Source organism: Rhinatrema bivittatum, chromosome 10 (genome assembly GCF_901001135.1).
Source record: "Rhinatrema bivittatum chromosome 10, aRhiBiv1.1, whole genome shotgun sequence".
Lineage (NCBI taxonomy): Eukaryota > Metazoa > Chordata > Amphibia > Gymnophiona > Rhinatrematidae > Rhinatrema > Rhinatrema bivittatum.
Window position 1 is genome coordinate 114998162 of NC_042624.1, and position 18491 is coordinate 115016652.

Below are 18491 nucleotides of genomic sequence, written 5' to 3' on the forward strand. Positions count from 1 at the left end.
ACCTCCTCCCCTTCCACGTAGACCCTATGTGGAATGAAATGTGGTAACACGGAGCTCAATGCTGAAAAGGCTTTGTCTGGTAACTTTTAAATTGGCTGGATGAACCCTGAGATTTCAAGTTCCCACCCCGCTGACCAGCAACATTTGACCTGCTGAATATCCTGTCCCGCAGGACTGGCGGCTCCTGCAGACTCTATGGCCCTAGCATACTTTAAACTGCAGGGCCAGCTGGAGCCTGCCTGGTGGGGGAGAAAGGTATCAGTGGTCTCCTGTGCAGCTTGGGGAGGGTGGGACGTTGCCCAGGAAGGTGAAAGATAACAATAACTGTTCTATGGCTGGCAGCTGGGATAGATCCTTGGCAGAGAGGACAGAATGCATGGGCAGTGTAGATGGGTCAACTGTTTCTTTTCTGCCATCGTCTACTTTGTAGGTTCTTGTAGCCTGGATTGGCCACTGTTGGAAACAGGATGCTGGGCTTGATGGACCCTTGGTCTGACCCAGTATGACATGTTCTTATGTTCTTATGTAACCATCTGGTCCATCCTGAGCAGTGCGGTGAGTGGGAAGGTACCCGGGTTACTTTATCCAGGATATTCAGCAGGGCTTCCCTGGCTGTGTCGGCCGCCGAATGTTATAAAATCGGGCGTACATGCCGTTGCTCGCCGGGTAGCGCGCACACATGTACAACCACCCGCCCGCAACCTTTTCAAATCTACCCCTAAGAGTATAGGGATATATTTTCTTTCTGTTGCTTAATAACTGCACTTTCATAAAAATGGACTTCAAAAATCAAGTCAGGAGAAAGATATTCTGCAGTTCATTTTACGCCGATGAATTGAATTGATAGGCGATTATACAGGCTCGGATAAGAAAAAAAAGGCAACAGATTATCAGTTTACAATGGCTGTTTTAAAAATACTGATTCTTTTTTCAGAGCAACTATTGTAGCCTGAGATTATTTCTTTTATTGATGCTTAATATCTGTACAAAGGCTTCTGACAAAGAAATGTATTGAAACAAAGAGTCAAACCTTAATTGTGCAAAAGCAATATAACCATCTGTAATTGAATCGTCAGACATGCAAATGTTATCTGCTTGACATTCGGTATTTCTGTTCTGTCTTTTCTAATTATCTTTATTAAAGTCTGAAGCTAACAAAGGAAAAGGATTTAAAATTAGAAAGGGTTTGTTACATTAGGTGACATTTACTGCTTTAATACCCTTTTTTTTTTTTTTTTTTTTTGCACTTGTTAGACCTTGATGTTTAATTATTGTTTTTCTTCTTTCCCTCCTCCAGGGAACTACTCCCAGACCGGAAATTTCTGCAGTCTACTTCATTAATGCATGCATAATACATCTGGAATAATGCAGAGCCAGGTTAGAATGAGGGTCTCTGGACTGTGTCTGTGATACAATGGGCTGAGATGTATTTCTTAAATAAAATGGTTCGCATTTGCTTTTGCATATTATAAAGTCGTGTACCTGTTTATTTGGTAATGTGACTTTTAAAATGTGTGTCAGGTAGATGTTGTTGTTGTTGTTGTTTTTTTTTCCTTTCTATGCAGAGCAAAGCGGCTGACATGGGTGGACAACTTGATTACATTTTAATCAAGATTCTGCAGCGTGGGCTTGGGGGAGGAAATTGGATTGATGTATGGTTAGTGGGGGCTGTCAGAGATTCCTTGAATTTGAAAACAGCCTGTAATTCTTAGCCTCTGAGGATCTATGCTCCCACCTCCTGCCCATCCGATTCTGATCCTGGCCTCTGCTGTGCTTACTGAAAGCAGCTTGTGTAGCCCCCTCTTCTGGTATTGTCTAGGATGGTAGGGGGGTCACACTTGGTGCCAGGGCTAAGTCCCTTCACTGTTCAATAGCCCCAGGGCATGAATTCTGCAATGGAGGGAGGATAGACCTTCCGGACTCAAGGTGTGGGGGCTGATTCTTGCTGTGGGCACTCTCTCAAAATAGGTACACTGTCACTGGATGTACCAAATTACAGGCAGAACACTCTGGATGGGTGTTCAGACTTCAATTTTACAGCTGCAGATCTTCCATATTAGCACAAAGAATTCACTCTGTGTTGTGCTGAAATGAGCCTACGTATTAAATAACGGCTTGACCTTCATATCTGGGACGCTGACCGCACACTATGCAAGTGTGACTCATCTCTATCTCACCCATCAAAATGTATCTTTTAAATAAAATATGTTCTTTTTAACAACATAAAAAATACATTTTCTTGGCAGACCAATAATTATAAATTTCGATACATAGTGGTGCAGTCAACGTCCCAGCTATGAAGGTCATGCCATTATTTAATATGGAGGTTCGTATCAGCACAAAATGGGGTGAATTCTTTGTACTACTTCGGTTTGTATATTTTCACTCTCGAGGTTGATTGTGCATTAAGATCGTCGACAGTAATCATTTGGCAGCATACACCCTTAATTCTGGTTATATTCTTTTCCCACATACCTCTCTATCTGTGAAAGTGTCCCTCAGTATCGGTGGCCTGAGATGGCCTCACCCTCCAGGGCTTGGAATGGTAAAAGCAGCCCAGGTCGGTCAGGTGGATTCCCTTTCCCATCAGTACAGAGGTACTTCAGATCCTCTTCTCTTGTCCCTGTGAAAGGGGTCTCTTATTTACACTTCTCTTCTCCAGATGATGGCTTGGGATCTTTTGGTATAAAATAAGCTCTTTTCCTTTCTCCACTCTTTGGCAAGAAAGGTGGTAGCAGCAAGCTTCTTCCCGAAAACCGAAAGGAAGAAATATTCCCAGAAAGATTCAATCATTCGAAATAAAGTTACCCCTGTCCATGCACAGGACCTAAGATGGAAGAGAAAAGTTTCTCTCATCCTAATACTTCTCAGAGGCAGGGGAATGTTCCCCCCCAAAAAATCCCTATAAAGTAAAATCCAAAATCCCCAGCAAACTGCAGAAAAGCCTGAGGAAACCTTACCAGCCGAGTTGTAGACTGAAAAGGTAAAATATGCCACCTCCTTCCTATCCTGGGATACCAAATCACGAGGCTTAGCCCACCCAGGGAGAAGGGACCAAAGAAAACTACACTGCTCCTCCTTAGACTGCCAACTCCAAACGCCACAGCAGAATCGCGCTTTCACCAGGCAGGAACTTCACTACCCAACAGCCTCACAGGCAAATGGAAGAGTCCTCTCCTAACTCCTATACTCTCCCTCTAAATCTGAAGCCGTCTAATGGAGATCCCAGGGGAGTCACCATCCTTGAATGACCTATCTGTTGGGGCCTGAGTAAAGTATGGTTTCCATATTGCTTCGCTTCCCAAACCTTAGTGGTCATCTGTGGTTCAGAGAACAGGTTCTCTTGGCTGTTGTGCGACTCTTGGCCGATCAATGGGTGCCTTATCATGTACATGGCCAAGCTGTACTCTCTGGAGCACAGAATAGGGAAAACCTCTATTGAAAATAGGACCCAGTGAACTGACGGTGAGATCCTTAGCGATGGAAAAAGGCACATTAGGGGTGTGTTTTGTTTTATTTCATTTTGTTATATTTGAGGGGGGGGTTGTTTGGTTTTGTTTGATGTTTGTGTCTGTTCATTTCACTTATTTGAAATGAAACAAATATAGACAGGTCAACATTCAGAAAAGTGGTGAGTGGGCAAATAATCTTGCTACAATTAGCAGATAACTTAAGAACATAAGAAATTGCCATGCTGGGTCAGACCAAGGGTCCATCAACAAGCCCAGCAACAGAAGCCAAACCAGGCCACAAAAACCTGGCAATTATCCAAACACTAAGAAGATCCCTTGCTAATGATGCAATTAATAACAGTGGCTATTCCCTAAATAAACTTGATTAATAGCAGTTAATGGACTTCTCCTCCAAGAACTTATCCAAACCTTTTTTTAAACCCAGCTACACTAACTGCACTAACTACATCCTCTGGCAACAAATTCCAGAGCTTTATTGTGCATTGAGTGAAAAAGAATTTTCTCAGATTAGTCTTAAATGTGCCCCATGCTAACTTCATGGAATGTCCCCTAGTCCTTCTATTATCCGAAAGTGTAAATAACCAATTCACATCTACTCGTTCAACACCTCTCATCATCTTAAAGACCTCTATCATATCCCCCCTCAGCCATCTCTTCTCCAAGCTGAACAGCCCTAACCTCTTCAGCCTTTCCTCATAGGGGAGCTGTTCCATCCCCTTTATCATTTTGGTTGCCCTTCTCTGTACCTTCTCCATCGCAATTATATCTTTTTTGAGATGCGGCGACAAGAATTGTACACTGTATTCAAGGTGCGGTCTCACCATGGAGCGATACAGAGGCATTATGACATTTTCCATTTTATTAACCATCCCTTCCTAATAATTCCTAACATTGTTTGCTTTTTTGACTGCTGCAGCACACTGAGCCGACGATTTTAAAGTATTATCCACTATGATGCCTAGATCTTTTTCCTGGGTGGTAGCTCCTAATATGGAACCTAACATCGTGTAACTACAGCAAGGACTATTTTTCCCTATGTGCAACACCTTGCACTTGTCCACATTAAATTTCATCTGCCATTTGGATGCCCAATCTTCCAGTCTTGCAAGGTCCACCTGTAATGTATCACAATCCGCTTATGATTTAACTACTCTAAATAATTTTGTATCATCTGCAAATTTGATTACTTCACTCATCGTATTCCTTTCCAGATCATTTATAAATATATTGAAACACTCCGGTCCAAGTACAGATCCCTGAGGCACTCCACAGTTTACCCTTTTCCACTGAGAAAATTGACCATTTAATCCTACTCTCTGTTTCCTGTCTTTTAACCAGTTTGTAATCCATGAAAGGACATCGCCTCCTATCCCATGACTTTTTAGTTTTCCTAGAAGCCTCTCATGAGGAACTTTGTCAAACGCCTTCTGAAAATCCAAGTATACTATATCTACCGGTTCACCTTTATCCACATGTTTATTAACCCCTTCAAAAAAATGAAGCAGATTTGTTATGCAAGACTTCCCTTGGGTAAATCCATGTTGGCTGTGTTCCATTAAACTTCTCTCAGATATTCAGCGGAACAAAACTCCCACTGAATATTTTTGCCTAAAATTATCCAGGTATACAAAATATAGCAGGTTAAGTGCTGGGGAAAAATATATGTGTGGACTTGTGGGTCTGATTGCCCATTCCCTCACCCCACTAAAGGAATAAAACTACTCGTAGGTATTGTGCTATAAAAAATGTGGCTCGAGAAGGCTCCCTTCCCCTTCCCCCTCCAAATTCCAGAAATATGTGCGACTGCTAAAATTAAAAATTGCACCCCTCCCCCCCCCCATGCTTTCCCTTATATCCTTCCATTCCCCCAAATGTCGCTTACCCTTTCGTGGGGGTCTCCAAAGTCCAAAGGAGTCATCCCCGGTCACTTCTGCCCCTGCCGGGTCCCGATTTGAAAATGGCACTGGCCAGCCCTGATGTTGAAAAGCCCTACAACCTGATTCAGCGATCTTATTTGGCTGACTTAATCTTCTTCAACATTTCTTCGCCTGTGGGAAAACTCTGCGTCTAGGCCCTTCCTGTACTGTATTTTAAGAGCTCGATATTCTACGTCATTTACCCAGCTAAGTTCAGGTTTAGTCGAACAAATGATGGGAATTTAAAATCCCCACCACGCTGACTGGCCTTGTGCTGACTGGATAACGTATTAGCCGGGTAAAAAGAAGTTATCAAGCTGGGACAAGGGGCATTTCAGGGTGGAGCCAATTCATTAAGGCTTTCCTCCCTTTCTGTGCCTTGATGAATCAGGTCGTGTCTGATGGAGAAAGGCCCATTTTCAGCCTTGTCTGCTGACTTTAGGGTCACCTAGTGCACCTGAGAAAGTTTACTTCTTAATGCTCTCCTAACCACAGCATCAATTTCCATTAAGCAAGATGCAAAAGTTTGAAGGTTATTAGTACAAATTCTAAATACATAAGCCACAATGATTACTTAATTAGGTCAGTCTGAGCTTGTAGCCAAAAATATTCATTGTGACATTTAGAGAGATGAGTAGCAGCTCCCTTGTAAATAGGATCAATAATTTTCTAACCGCTGTGTAATTTATTCTTATTTTATTTTGACTCATATTCTGGCGGAGAGCTTTCCAGAATGCAGAAACAGAATTTTCAGCTTATCTTTTTTTTTTTTTTCCCCCTCTCAGCTTGTTAAGTCTGTAGATCCTCCAGATACTCTTGTTCTGCGTATTGCTCTATTCACCTCGGTATTCTCTATGCTGCCGTGGCCAGTAACCGTTTTGTTTTTTCTCTTTTCTCTGATAATTTGATGCAGGTGGGTCGTTCATCACCAGCTGTAACGCCCCAGGCAAGGGCACACAGGGCAGGCTGGAGGTCTTTGGTGGGGAACGCACGCAGCTATGAGCAGCCCACGGTGTCCTCCACATCCCGCTCCCCGTCCCCGTACACCAAGCGGCGAATGTGCGAACTCTCGGAGGATGCCAGGCAGCGCCTGGCCCACTTAAATCTTGGGCCTTACGAATTCAAGAAGGAAACAGATGACAAGCCTCCGTTTGTAGTGAGACATGTACGTGCGATCAAGAAATGTGTCAGCACCTTAGCGAATGATCAAATCTTGCTCTTTCACTAAACACGACTGCAGAAATATATCCTACCTCTTAGTTTATTTGAATGATCTTGGTTTCCTTTTCTCTGTCTCTCTCTCTCTCTTCTCTCTCTGTCTTCCTCTTTCTCTCTCTCCTCAACAAGCTGCTGCTTGGTGATCAACAATGCAAAATTAAGGATTATAAAAGTTGCATGGTCAGCCTTGGAAGCCTGTAGAGATCAGGCCCTCTCCCAAATGTACTGCTTAAAGTCCTCAACGCGCTGCTCACCTTCTTCCATAGCTTACTGGACAGGGTGATAGCCCCATAAAAGCACAGCATTAAATGTGGCAGAACAGGATTTGGAAAGAGCACAGACTGCTTTTCTTGAAAGAACAGATTTTGTCTCTCTGTGAAATGATAACCTGGAGTAAGTGTGTCGTTGCAGCAAGGCTCTCCCAGGGGATTCCTTGCTCTTACCTCCCCACCTCCCTGCTGATTCTCGCTCTCTGAGGAAACATGTCAGAAAGTGAAACGCTGTAAAGGGGCCCCTTAAAAACCTCACACAGCTCTAGTATTTGTGCTGTAATGTTTTTTTCACTTCCTCCCCTCTCTGCTTCCTGACTCTGTCCTAGGTATTCTGGGGCTTTTTGACTTTGCTTGTTCAGTAAAAGAGTGTTTTGTTTTGTTTTTTTCCTGGACAGATTCCATGCATGTCCTCTGCAAAACCCTTTCAATGGCAAATTGGTGTAACTTATAACAAAAAACTGAGTCATTAGTCACAAAGGTAAATATGATAGGTTGGTGAAGGGTCAGCCTGACATCTCTAAAGGGAAATCATATCTCACCAAAAGCACTTAATGGACACCAAGCTATCGTGGGATAAGGAGGACAAGCCCTCTCAAGAATAAAAAACAGTTGAATGCATTTGCAAATGATCTGGTGTCAGGGCTTATGTCCCGGCTGGGTGCAGGGAACACCACCCTAGGGGTGGCGCAGGATTGCAAGGCATGGCTGAGGCCGGTCTTCCCCAGGTTGGGCCCTTGGGTGCTGGGGTTCAGTAGGGCTTGCAGTACATAATGGTGAGTATCTTCAGGCTGGAACAGGCTGGACAGAGTGGGTGTAAATATGGACAGGAACTGGAGTTTGGGTGCTGGTAAGGACAGGAACTGGAGTTTGAGTGCAGGCAAAGACTGGAACTGAGGTTTGAGTTCAGGCAAGGACTGGAATTGGACAAAGACAAGACAGGACAGGGCGCGACAAGGACAACACAGAACAAGGAACATAAAAGCCCAAAGGCAGTGAGAGGAAGCCCATAGTGAGATAGGCAAGGTAAGGAGAGAACTAGATAGGCCACAGAGCAAGGGAAGGCCTAGGTAGGACACAAGGCAGGGAAAGGAGCAAGAAGGCCTTTAAGCCACAAGGCAAGAAGGAAGAAGGCCTCATGGCAAGGAGCCAAGGGCAATTCAATGGGAAAGCATCTTGGCTTGGCAAGGCAGGGTTATGTAGGGCTGGAGTCGGTGCGATGCAGGCAGGGAGAAGGAGCTTTGGAAGACAGGTGGGATAGGGTCATTAAGGGTTCCTGGAGGCTCAGAGGCTGTTCCACAGGCATAATCAGGCCATCAGCGAGGAGATGGCTCTGATGGCTAGAAGCAGAGCTCATTAGAGGCCTCTGTTGGTGGGGAGACACGTATTGGGATACTTCCTGGATGAAGTACAGAGTATAGCCTTCATTTAAGCTTTATGACTAATGAGTCTGGAGACCAGCTTCAAACCAGCCGTAAACTATAAAATGGATTGTCCATAAGGAATGTCTTTAAATAACATCACCTTCAAAAGTGTATGGAGGTGGAGAAAACTAAATTGAGACAGTACTCTATCTCAAAACCAAATTATTAGTAATTTTCTTTTTATTGTCTTACCCCTGAATGATCAGTCGAATTATTTGAGGGATGCATCTATCTACTATCATCACCAAGTTCGGTATAATAATCCAGGCCCTGCACTTTTTATAAATTCAGGCCAGTTCCAGTTCTTAGCCTGCAATTCAGTGCACTGGGTATATCTCAGCATGAATCATCTTTTCTCTTAACTCAAATTCATCATTCCTCTATTTCAATACTGTGCAATCGAAGCCTATTGTGCAATTAATTCAGTTTAAGCTCCAATTAATATTGATTCAGATTATTTTGATTATATTTAACCTGGGTCTGTTTGCAGAGCCAAGTGACCGAATCTGCTGTATTTCTCTTTTTAAGCTGTGCTCAGAATCTCGATGCGTTTTTGCTTGATGGCACTTTTGAGATAGGCCAAAGTTTATTCTGCTGGGGTTTATTACATTCAGGGAGGGTGTTAAAGCTGTTTATAGTCACAGTCATACAAACAGAGTAAATGACAGCGGATAAGACTGCAAGGTCTATCTAGTCCCTCCCTTCTTCATGTTACCCCCCCTGAATCTCATCTAGTCTCTTGTTCTAAGATTCCCTTGCCATCAAAATAATAATAGTAATGATATCCATGCTAGAAGAAGCAGGCTTTCCAGAGAAAAAGTGGAGGACCATGGCCACAATGGGGAGGGATCCTCTACCCCCCCCCCCCCCCCCATGTCACAGCTGTGTCATATGCAAAGGGAATTAATGAGGTGGATAGTGGAGCTCAAAGGTCAAGTTGTTGTGTTGATGAAACAGTTTTTGTTGAATGTTTAAAATATATTTTTATATTATTTTTGGACCGTTGTAAATCACTTTGGACGATTTGTCTAAATCAGGAAAGCAGTTGATAAATTGTTTTTGAATCAATACAATAAATGAAAAATAAATAAATAAATAGTGACATTATGGGAATTTTGCCACTTGGCCAAAAAGGGTTATTGATCACCTCATAGAGCATATTCCATCAAAGCACAGTAAGATTGTGTAGTATCTAGTGAAATGTCTTTGGCGTCAGTAAAGAGGAGACCTAAAAACAGAGTGACACTGAGTGGATCAAAGGACTGGCCCCGATGACTGTGCACTGCCATGTTGAAGGTCCCCAGTTCGATCCCTGAGCCGCATCTTCTACTCCCCAGGTCACCTGTAGATGATGCAGAGGCAGCGTTCACAGACCCCAGGGGAGGGGTAGGGAAAGGAGTTGAGGTCATCAGTAAGGGACGTCACCCGAAGGCCGGACTTATGATTAAAGGCTTCCAGAAGGAGCCCTGTTACATATGGCCCCTGGCTGAAGGACTGCCACCACAATGATTACAGAAGTAAAAGATACGGGGGAAACTCTCAGCCGCAAATGATGGCTCCTGGCACCCCCAGCTATCTTCCATTTCAGCTGCAGACCCAAAAGAACAGAAGTAAAAAGAGAAAACCTAACAGGCTAGGTTTCTAGCTGAAAATTGCCCTAAATCTAGCCAGGCACAATTTGTCCGTTTAGAATAAAGCCTGAATTTCTCTGGCTGTGGTTAGCTGTTTATACTTAGCCGATGAGGTCTGAATATCAGCCCTGAATGCCCTGGGGTTTACCTGGCTACATGTATGCACCTCGCACGCAGGCCAGAGGGGTGCCATCTTTAACCAGCAAGATTACACCGGCTAACTCCCGAAGCGAGTTAGTTAAATCTTCAGAAAATTGACCCCTTTTTTGTGTTTTAAGGCCCCGGTTTCCCTGTTTCTGCCAAATTACGGAGGGCCATGCTCTGCCAGTGGATGATTTGGCTGAAGTGTGGCAGGAGTGTCGGCACCTCAACAAGAGCCTTCTCTGACCAAATTTCAGCCAACTCGGTCCCTAGAGAGGGCCCCTAATACTTGTGTACGGACAGACAGACACCATGGTAGCCCTGATGAAATGCACCTTAAAACCTGTATTTGACATATATGTTTTGTAAATGTGTAATTCTGCTCTAGATTGGAAGGTCAAGCTCCACATGCGACACGCCTGTCTGCTCCTGCTCTCCGAAAGAAAATACATGGGACATCCGGTCCAGGATAGACTCCGGTAAGGTTATCTATTGTCCCGGTTGTCTAATTCTCTCAGCTGCTTCCATCTTTCTTTCTCGTGCTCCAGTAACTTACCCTGAGTGGACTGTGCGACCATTGCGTCTTCTTGCTTTTTCTGTTATGGAAGGGGGGAAAGAAGAAAGGAGGGAGACATTCGAATATCTAATGGGACTTGTCTCAGATACCAACTTACTTACAAATGCAATTGTTACCCTGGCATTAGTTCTCCTATGCAGCAATGCTGTATGGTTTTTGGGGATATAGGTACAGTTATCCTTAGAATCTGGCAGAGGGGTCGTTTTCTTCAGACTGGAATGTCATCTGGGAGAAGAAGCACTGGCAGCTACCAAAACAGGGAAAAGAGCTGCACGCCATCACCACTGAGGACCTCAGGGCTAGCAGCCAGTGAGATAAAGCTGAGAGCTTGCTTGTCTATTGCCAGTAGAACAAGGAGAGGTGCTATTTCCCTTATGTAACTGATTGATCTGCAACATTGAGGCTGATTTTCAAAGGGTTTAGGCTATTAAACTGCTTCCTTTGAAACGTTACTAGGGTTGAGTCCCTAAATTCAGGTAGCCAGATTCACCTAGGTGCCTAAATTTAGGAGCATAAAAAGTGGGTGCCTGCAGGGGAAGAGTTAGGGCGGGGGAAAAAGTTAGGAGCTTAACAAGGATTTTCAGCATTAGGTAAGAACATGCCACACTGGGTCAAACCAAGGGTCCATCAAGCCCAGCATCCTGTTTCCAACAGTGGCCAATCCAGGCCATAAGAACCTGGCAAGTACCCAAAAACTAAGTCTATTCCATGTTACTGTTGCTAGTAATAGCAGTGGCTATTTTCTAAGTCAACTTAATTAATAGCAGGTAATGGACTTCACCTCCAAGAACTTATCCAATCCTTTTTTAAACACAGCTATACTAACTGCACTAACCACGTCCTCTGGCAACAAATTCCAGAGTTTAATTGTGCGTTGAGTAAAAAAGAACTTTCTCCGATTAATTTTAAATGTGCCCCATGCTAACTTCATGGAGTGCCCCCTAGTCCTTCTATTATCTGAAAGAGTAAATAACCGATTCACATCTACCCGTTCTAGACCTCTCATGATCTTAAAGACCTCTATCATATTCCCCCTCAGCCGGCTCTTCTCCAAGCTGAACAGCCCTAACCTCTTTAGTCTTTCCTCATAAGGGAGCTGTTCCATTCCCCTTATCATTTTGGTCGCCCTTCTCTGTACCTTCTCCTAAATCTAGACAAATGAAATGAATAGCAGATGTTAATTTAGTGTTGTGGGCAAGGACCTTTGGACTGAGGTGGAGTTGGTGCAACCTGCAGGAAGGAGCCCTGCAGGTCCCCACCATCGGCTGGTGAAGCTGGCTGTGGCAGAGGCCCCAACTGGAATTCAAAACTCAGGAACTCAGAACTCAGACTCAGGAACCAGAGATGGATTTCCGAAGGCTTGAACCAGCAAACAAAGACACTGAAGACTCTGGACACGATGAAGACTTGGAACCAGGAACAAGGCAATGACTTGGATTCAGGAACAGCTTATAAATTTAGGTGTTCAGCTCTAGTCAATTTTAACAAAGTTAGGCATCTAGACCCTATGAAAATAGAAATTTTAGTATGTATAAGCTTCCCTTTGAAACCTAACGTTTTTCATGCATATTGGTCGCACAGTTTTCTAGTGGACTATTTCTGTGGGTTATGCACTACTTTGCCTGCAGAAGTCCCTTTAAAAATTATCTTCCCTAAACATTAATACTCGTCTTGAAATCCCTAATTGTAAAATAATTCTTTCTTTTAGATCCTTCCCTTCTTGGCAACTACAGACCAAAGAAACCCAAAGTAAGTATTAAAAGATTGAGCATCTTGAATATCGGTCAGTAATGCAGATGAAGAGACCTAGTAAAATGACTTGCACTCATATTAGACTTAAGATGCCAACTACTGCATTTGCCCTTTTTCAGTGGATATCCGTATATCTGATTGTGTATGCCTTTTGGATTAAAAAAAACTGTCTTCAAGTGCACGCAAACGGGTAGCAATTTTGATTGTTTTAATAATGTATTTGATGGTGCTAACAGTTTATGTAGCACAATACAAGAATATAATGCATCTATAACTTGGACCGGAACTGGGCAAACTCCTTCACTTCTCCCTTCTCAGGCTGCCAGGGGCCACATCCCCACCCTCTCCTTCTCAGACGTCCAGGGAGGACAAGTCTTCAGACCCTTGTTGGCCCCCCAAATTGACTGGGTCCTCAAGACGTTTGCCCGCCTTGGCTTAGAGAGTGCAGGGGTGTATAGGGTAATAAATCCAAACAGATGTAACACAGAAACACAGTACATTATGGCAGATAAAGATCAAACTTGCTCATTTTAGCAGATATTTTGTTTCTTCTGAGACCAGTTTAGTGTGCCTGCTAGGGCTTTAGTGTGCAAGCTCCCATCTAGACCCATTCACAAATGTATTGATGGTTTCCATGATCAAGGCTCCATCATTTAATGGCTCAGAAAGAGACTGACAATTTGGTTTCTCGGGCCTGTTGCACCTAAGCCTTGTGGAATGGTTCATCACTGGGTACATACACACGGCAAGTCATTGTGGACCCTGCGTACCAGGAGCCTGATCTACAAATAAATCCTGGAGCATGTAAGGTAGTTGTCTGAAACATGAGAGGCTCATAGCGTTAAATCATTGGCCAGTCTGAGGTTTTTAAGCACACCAGACTAGATAAGGGTTCAAACTGTGTGTATATTAGGGTATGCCTGGATCAGGGCCCGCGTTTCCTTCCCCCCACCAACCACTGCCAGTCCAGTCTTAAATGTATGCTTCTTACACTCATGAACACCGGAGTTAGCTGAGTAAAGGAAAATAGCAGAGGAGGTTTTTAAATGCATAGATTATGCACTAAGCTACTTGATTTGTGCTTTTAACAATATCTATATTCCAAATTTATCTGTAATCCAAAGCCCACTATGTTCTGATATAATATAGTTCCATTGGATTCTTGGCTCTGTTCTTATAAATCATGATCTGTTAAGAAAACTTTTTAGAATGCTGTTTTTTATCATGGACATTTTAATTAAAATTGATTTCTAAAAAAAAAAAAAAAAAGATATTAGCAATAGCTATTATTTGGAGCCCACAGACAGCACAGCCAGTGATTAATTCATCACTCCCCAGTGCCCTTAAGCATCTCTCTATTTCTCAGTAAACTAAGGCCAGAAGGCGGTGCAGCTTTTCTGTTGCCAAAAGTCCTGTGCAATGTTTTAGATCAAAACGTTATTACCTTCATGAAGAATGAAATGAGCTGAGAATTATTATCAGCGGTTTGGTTTCCTTTTGAGAATAACATTGTCGAGCTAAGTAAAAAAAAATAACTACTTTTGAAGTGTTACCCATCAATACTGTAGCAGGTCTCCCCTCTTGTCTAGGGGGTCTGTGTGAGCCTCTCGGAAAGAGGTTTCATGGGACCAGCGCGATGGCTCAGCCAGCGGCTCTGCCTGCGCACATTGTCGTGCTGGGAGTGATTCCTGAGCTAGGCTTCTGCTTGTTGGGCTGGCTGGGGCTGGGGATGCCGAGGAGGAGACTTCTCCACCAGCCCGCATGCAATGGCGATCCTTGGTGGCCAGGCACAGAGAAACGGTATTCCTGAGGGAGTCATGAGCCATGTCCTCTGGATGAGAATTGTCACTGTGAACGTTATGCCAGACAGGAGGGAGGAAAGAGATATAAAATGGGGGAACAAACCTGGGGGGGGGAGGGTCAATCCAATTGAAGACTCATAGTGCTGTAGCCCTGTAGAGGTCATATTTGATTGGGCTGGAATCCAAAAGGAGCAGGAGAAAATTGTCATGGGAAAAATGGGCTTATAAAACAGCTTGATGACCCCCCCCCCCCCCCCGCCAAAAAAAAAATCTGTAGATATCTCAGACTGATTTGATGAACTTCTTTTGAAAAGCGACACATTGTCAACAAAACACATAACAGATCTGCGGCAATTTGGCATGAATTGCAGAAAATTCTGGCATGGACTTCTGCAGCTCAATAGGCTTGCTTTAGACCTCCGTGTTGAACTGTTAGACAGTAGGGGGAGTGCACGGAAATAAATTTTGGTTTGGTTCAGATTTTCAGTTTAGTTTCCTGTTTCGTTCAGTTCGGATCAGAAGCTCATTCATCTCCTTCATATTATTTGTTTCATTTCTTTCCATTGAAGGCAATAGGGGAAGTAATGCATGCTATTTTTCACTCTACATTTGGGGATTTCTATTCAAGCTTCATAAACTTGCTGGTAGGCATCCACAGAGGCAACAGCACTCCAAGGCACCAAGAGTGGTATGAATGCCCTAAGAAAGCAAAAGAGGGGCAAAGGTAACCAACAGTGGCATGAACACCCCAAGGCATAGATTGAGGGGGTGCTGAACTAAAAGACCAGCAAGGCAGAGAAGCAGGTAGGAGCAGTAAAAGTGGCAACAGGATCCCAAATTATTTAGAGCATGACAGGGGAAGAAAGGATTTTATTTTTAATTTTCTTTTCTCTTTCTTGCTTTAGAGGCCAAACCACCCCAGCAGAAGCAAGAGAGCAGAAGGGTGGTGGGAACAGACTGGGCAGTAGCAGCTGCAGGAGGAGCAATGACAACAGCACAGCAGGGCGCTGAAGCAGAAGAGAGGCAGGGCAGCAGGAGTAGTCTTGGCAGCAGCAGGGAGAGTGGCAACAGCACAGTAAGATGCCGAGATCAAAAAGTGCGAGTAGTGGTTCGGTGTAGCTGGGCACTCAGTCCTCTTGCCACTCACATAGAAATTCAGGGAGACTCAGCAGGCAGATCTTTTTCTTAAGGAAGATCAACTTTTCCACCAGCTCTGGTGAAATGATGTGAAACATGATGCCCCCCGCCATTGAGGATACCGGTTCACTAGGCACTTTGGTTGGTGGGCAGAAAAGGAAATGCTAGGTGACTTTGATGAGATCTATTCAGACCATAAACTGGTGAGCCCAGTATATGCCAATTGATCTGTGTCCAGGAGCCCCACAGGCTCTCTAAAGTACCTTGTCACTACAATTTGTGCAGGGGTCTTCTTTGCTGGGGGTGATGTACTGGTCTCCATTGCCAACAACTGAAGCTATGGCCTGAGGCGGGAGAGCTGGCTTTGTGGTGGTCACAGGGGCAGGGCAGTAAAGGTGGGGGAGGAAGTGGTAGCTTTCAGGGTGCTGCTGATGGTGACTGGGGTGGCCACTCTCTCTCGCACTCCATCCCCACTGCCCCTCTGCCTCTGGCTCCCATTCTTGTACCCTAGCCCCTAACTTCTCCTTTCAGAAAGTCAGAAAGCCAAACTGAAGGTCAAAATTCCCTTTCACCTGTGGGTCACACAGCCTGAAACAAGTCAGCCAGGTGGGGCTGTTTGAGGCGATTTTCCACTTTCTGCAGCACCTTTGGTGCCAGTTCCTATTCCAACCAGAAACCCTGTAACCTTTTCTCCAGGATATTGATTACAGGGATGACTTCGCCCACGGTGGCTGTTGTCAAACTCAGGTCCTCCGTGGCATCCGTGAAGGGCTTCAGTACTTGTACTGCCTGTGTGAAGTGTAACTAATCCTGATGCCCAGAGAAATGATCCCATAATCTCTGGGTCTTCACTAATCTCTGCATTATCAGATAGGTGGAATACCACCTGGTACCTTCATTCTGAATAAGCTGCAGTCTACTTCTCACCGAGTTACCACCTACCCCCTCATGCTCCGGTTAAAATATCCTGCTATTTTCCTACACCAATTCCCACAGGACAGCCAATGCCTTTTTGGCCCCCTAACCCCAGAGCCTCCCTTATCGCCAGCTGCAGCAGGTTTGCAAAGCATTAGATCTCCTGATAGCCTCCATTGCCTGCTGCTTTGATTGTGTTTCTGCCACCATCTGAAACAAACAAACAAACAAACAAACAAACAAAAAGCCCCCAGCCTGTGTGTGTGAGATAGCATGTGAGAGTGAGACAGCATATGAGTTTGAGAGCCTGTGCGCGTCTATGCATGTGTAAGAGAGCCAGAGAGTATGTGTGTGTGTGTGTGTGTGTGAGAGACAGCGTGTGAGAATGAGAACCTGAGTGTGTGTTTGAGGGAAGAAGACAGGTGGAAAGAAAAGAAACAGAAAAAAGGGACCCTGTAAAAGGAATTGGCAAAAGACCAAGAAAGACAAGTTGGGGAAATAAAGCTTATGACCAATCTATTAAAAACTAAGATCAGGCAGCAAAGGTAGAAAATAATACTTTTTAGCAATTGGCCTATGTTATCTTTTGGGAATGTGCAAGAGGAGCACTTTCTCTATGCCCATCTTGCAATGCACTTTCACCCATACTCATTGATGCTCCTACACGTTGTATTTACTTATTTAGATTTTTATATTCCACTGTTTGCACATCAAAGCAGATTACAGCCAGGCACTATAGATATTTCCCTATCTCCACAGGGCATACAATCTAATTTTGTACCTGAGGAAAAGTGACTAGCCCAGTGTCACAAGGAGCACCAGTGTGATTTGACCCCTGGTGTCCCCTGGGCCATTGTACCTGCCCAGGGGACACCAGGGGTCACACTCACTCACTCACTCACTCACACACTCACTCACTCACTCTTACACTTCTCCCTCTCTGTCGCTTCCTTTCTTCAGTCAGCATGCAACTTGTGGGTCCCTTCCTCTGCCAGGCAGAAGGACAAAAATCCTTTTTCTCCAATTTCTCTGCAGAAATTCCTCTTAGAATAAGGAACATGAAACTTAACTCATTTTTCTTGGAGACCAATTTCCTGGATTCTCAGCAGATAGCAGGAATTCAGCCACTTTCCCAGGATAGGACTGGTGGTCCTCTCTCCAGGCAGAGGGCACCCTCCACCCTTAGACAGAGAGACTCTGAAGAACCTTGAACCATGAGGGCACAGGAGTTTTCTTAAAACCATCCCTCCTCCTAGTGGGGAGTGTCAGGCTTCTGCTCCCACTCCTTGTATGCTTTTTCATCTCACCCGTCATGCAATGTCTGTAGAGGTATTGATGCTACTCTGGTGAGGGGCAGTTTAAAAAAAAATGAAACTTAAAAAAAACCTTCTGTAACTGACCAGTCACTTTAAAGTGGATTTCATTCAGGTGGGGTAGGCTAAAATGCTAAACAGATTCATGGTGTAATATTTAATTCCAAAGAACTCTTCAAAACTGTTAAAAACTTAATCAAGGACCCATCTTCCTCCATCTCAAATAACTACTACTTCTCAAACAATGCCTACAATGAATATAATATGCCACCTCATTGTTAGATAAAACCAATAAGTTAAAATCACAATTCTCCTCTTCCTCGCCAAAAAACGAGTCAGAAGAAAAACATGGGCAGGCTAAATGGACCACATTCGACAGATAACTAAACTTGAAATTAATCAAATCATTATCTGCTATCCGCCCACTGGACCCAATTCCTGCAAGTCCCCTGAAAATAGTACACAGCATAATCATTCCGACAATCGCAACCATAATCAGAAGGATTTCTCCCTAATGGAGCAAAGCAAGCTGTGATCAAACCAATCATAAAAGATCAAACTGGCAGAATTGACGATTGGGACAATTATCGACGCGTATCCAGCTTGCCTTGTATCACAAAAGTTCTAGAAAAAAACAGTGTTATCTCAATTGGAAAATCACCTAGAAGACAATGATATTCTATATCCAAACCAATTCAGATTCAGAAAATATCGATCAACAGAAACTTTACTCACATCTTTAATGGACCCTGAATTACATGGGTTTGATAATGATGGAATCTTATATCCTGGTACTAATTGATTTAAAAGCAGCCTTTGACACTGTGGACCAGCTAAGAAAAGTTGGAATAGACGGAAGTGTTCTCAAATGGTTCGCTTCCTTCCTAGCCGATAGGACATTCCAAGTCAAAATGGGCAACCAC

General features: G+C 43.9%; 1 protein-coding gene across 3 annotated transcripts in view; it reads left to right on the plus strand.

The window, feature by feature from the left end:
• The window catches only part of SPATA6 (spermatogenesis associated 6), a 61429-nt gene that overhangs the window by 9138 nt on the left and 33800 nt on the right, over positions 1–18491 (plus strand). For 2 of the 3 annotated variants that reach the window (XM_029618649.1, XM_029618650.1), the window contains exons 2-5: positions 1298–1377; positions 6303–6554; positions 10461–10551; positions 12358–12398. In XM_029618649.1, coding sequence (XP_029474509.1) covers positions 1345–1377; positions 6303–6554; positions 10461–10551; positions 12358–12398 — 417 coding nt within the window. In that variant the 5' untranslated portion in view covers positions 1298–1344. Of the gene's footprint in view, positions 1–1297; positions 1378–6302; positions 6555–10460; positions 10552–12357; positions 12399–15108; positions 15279–18491 lie in introns of those variants that run through there. The other variant, XM_029618651.1, reaches the window with a different exon arrangement.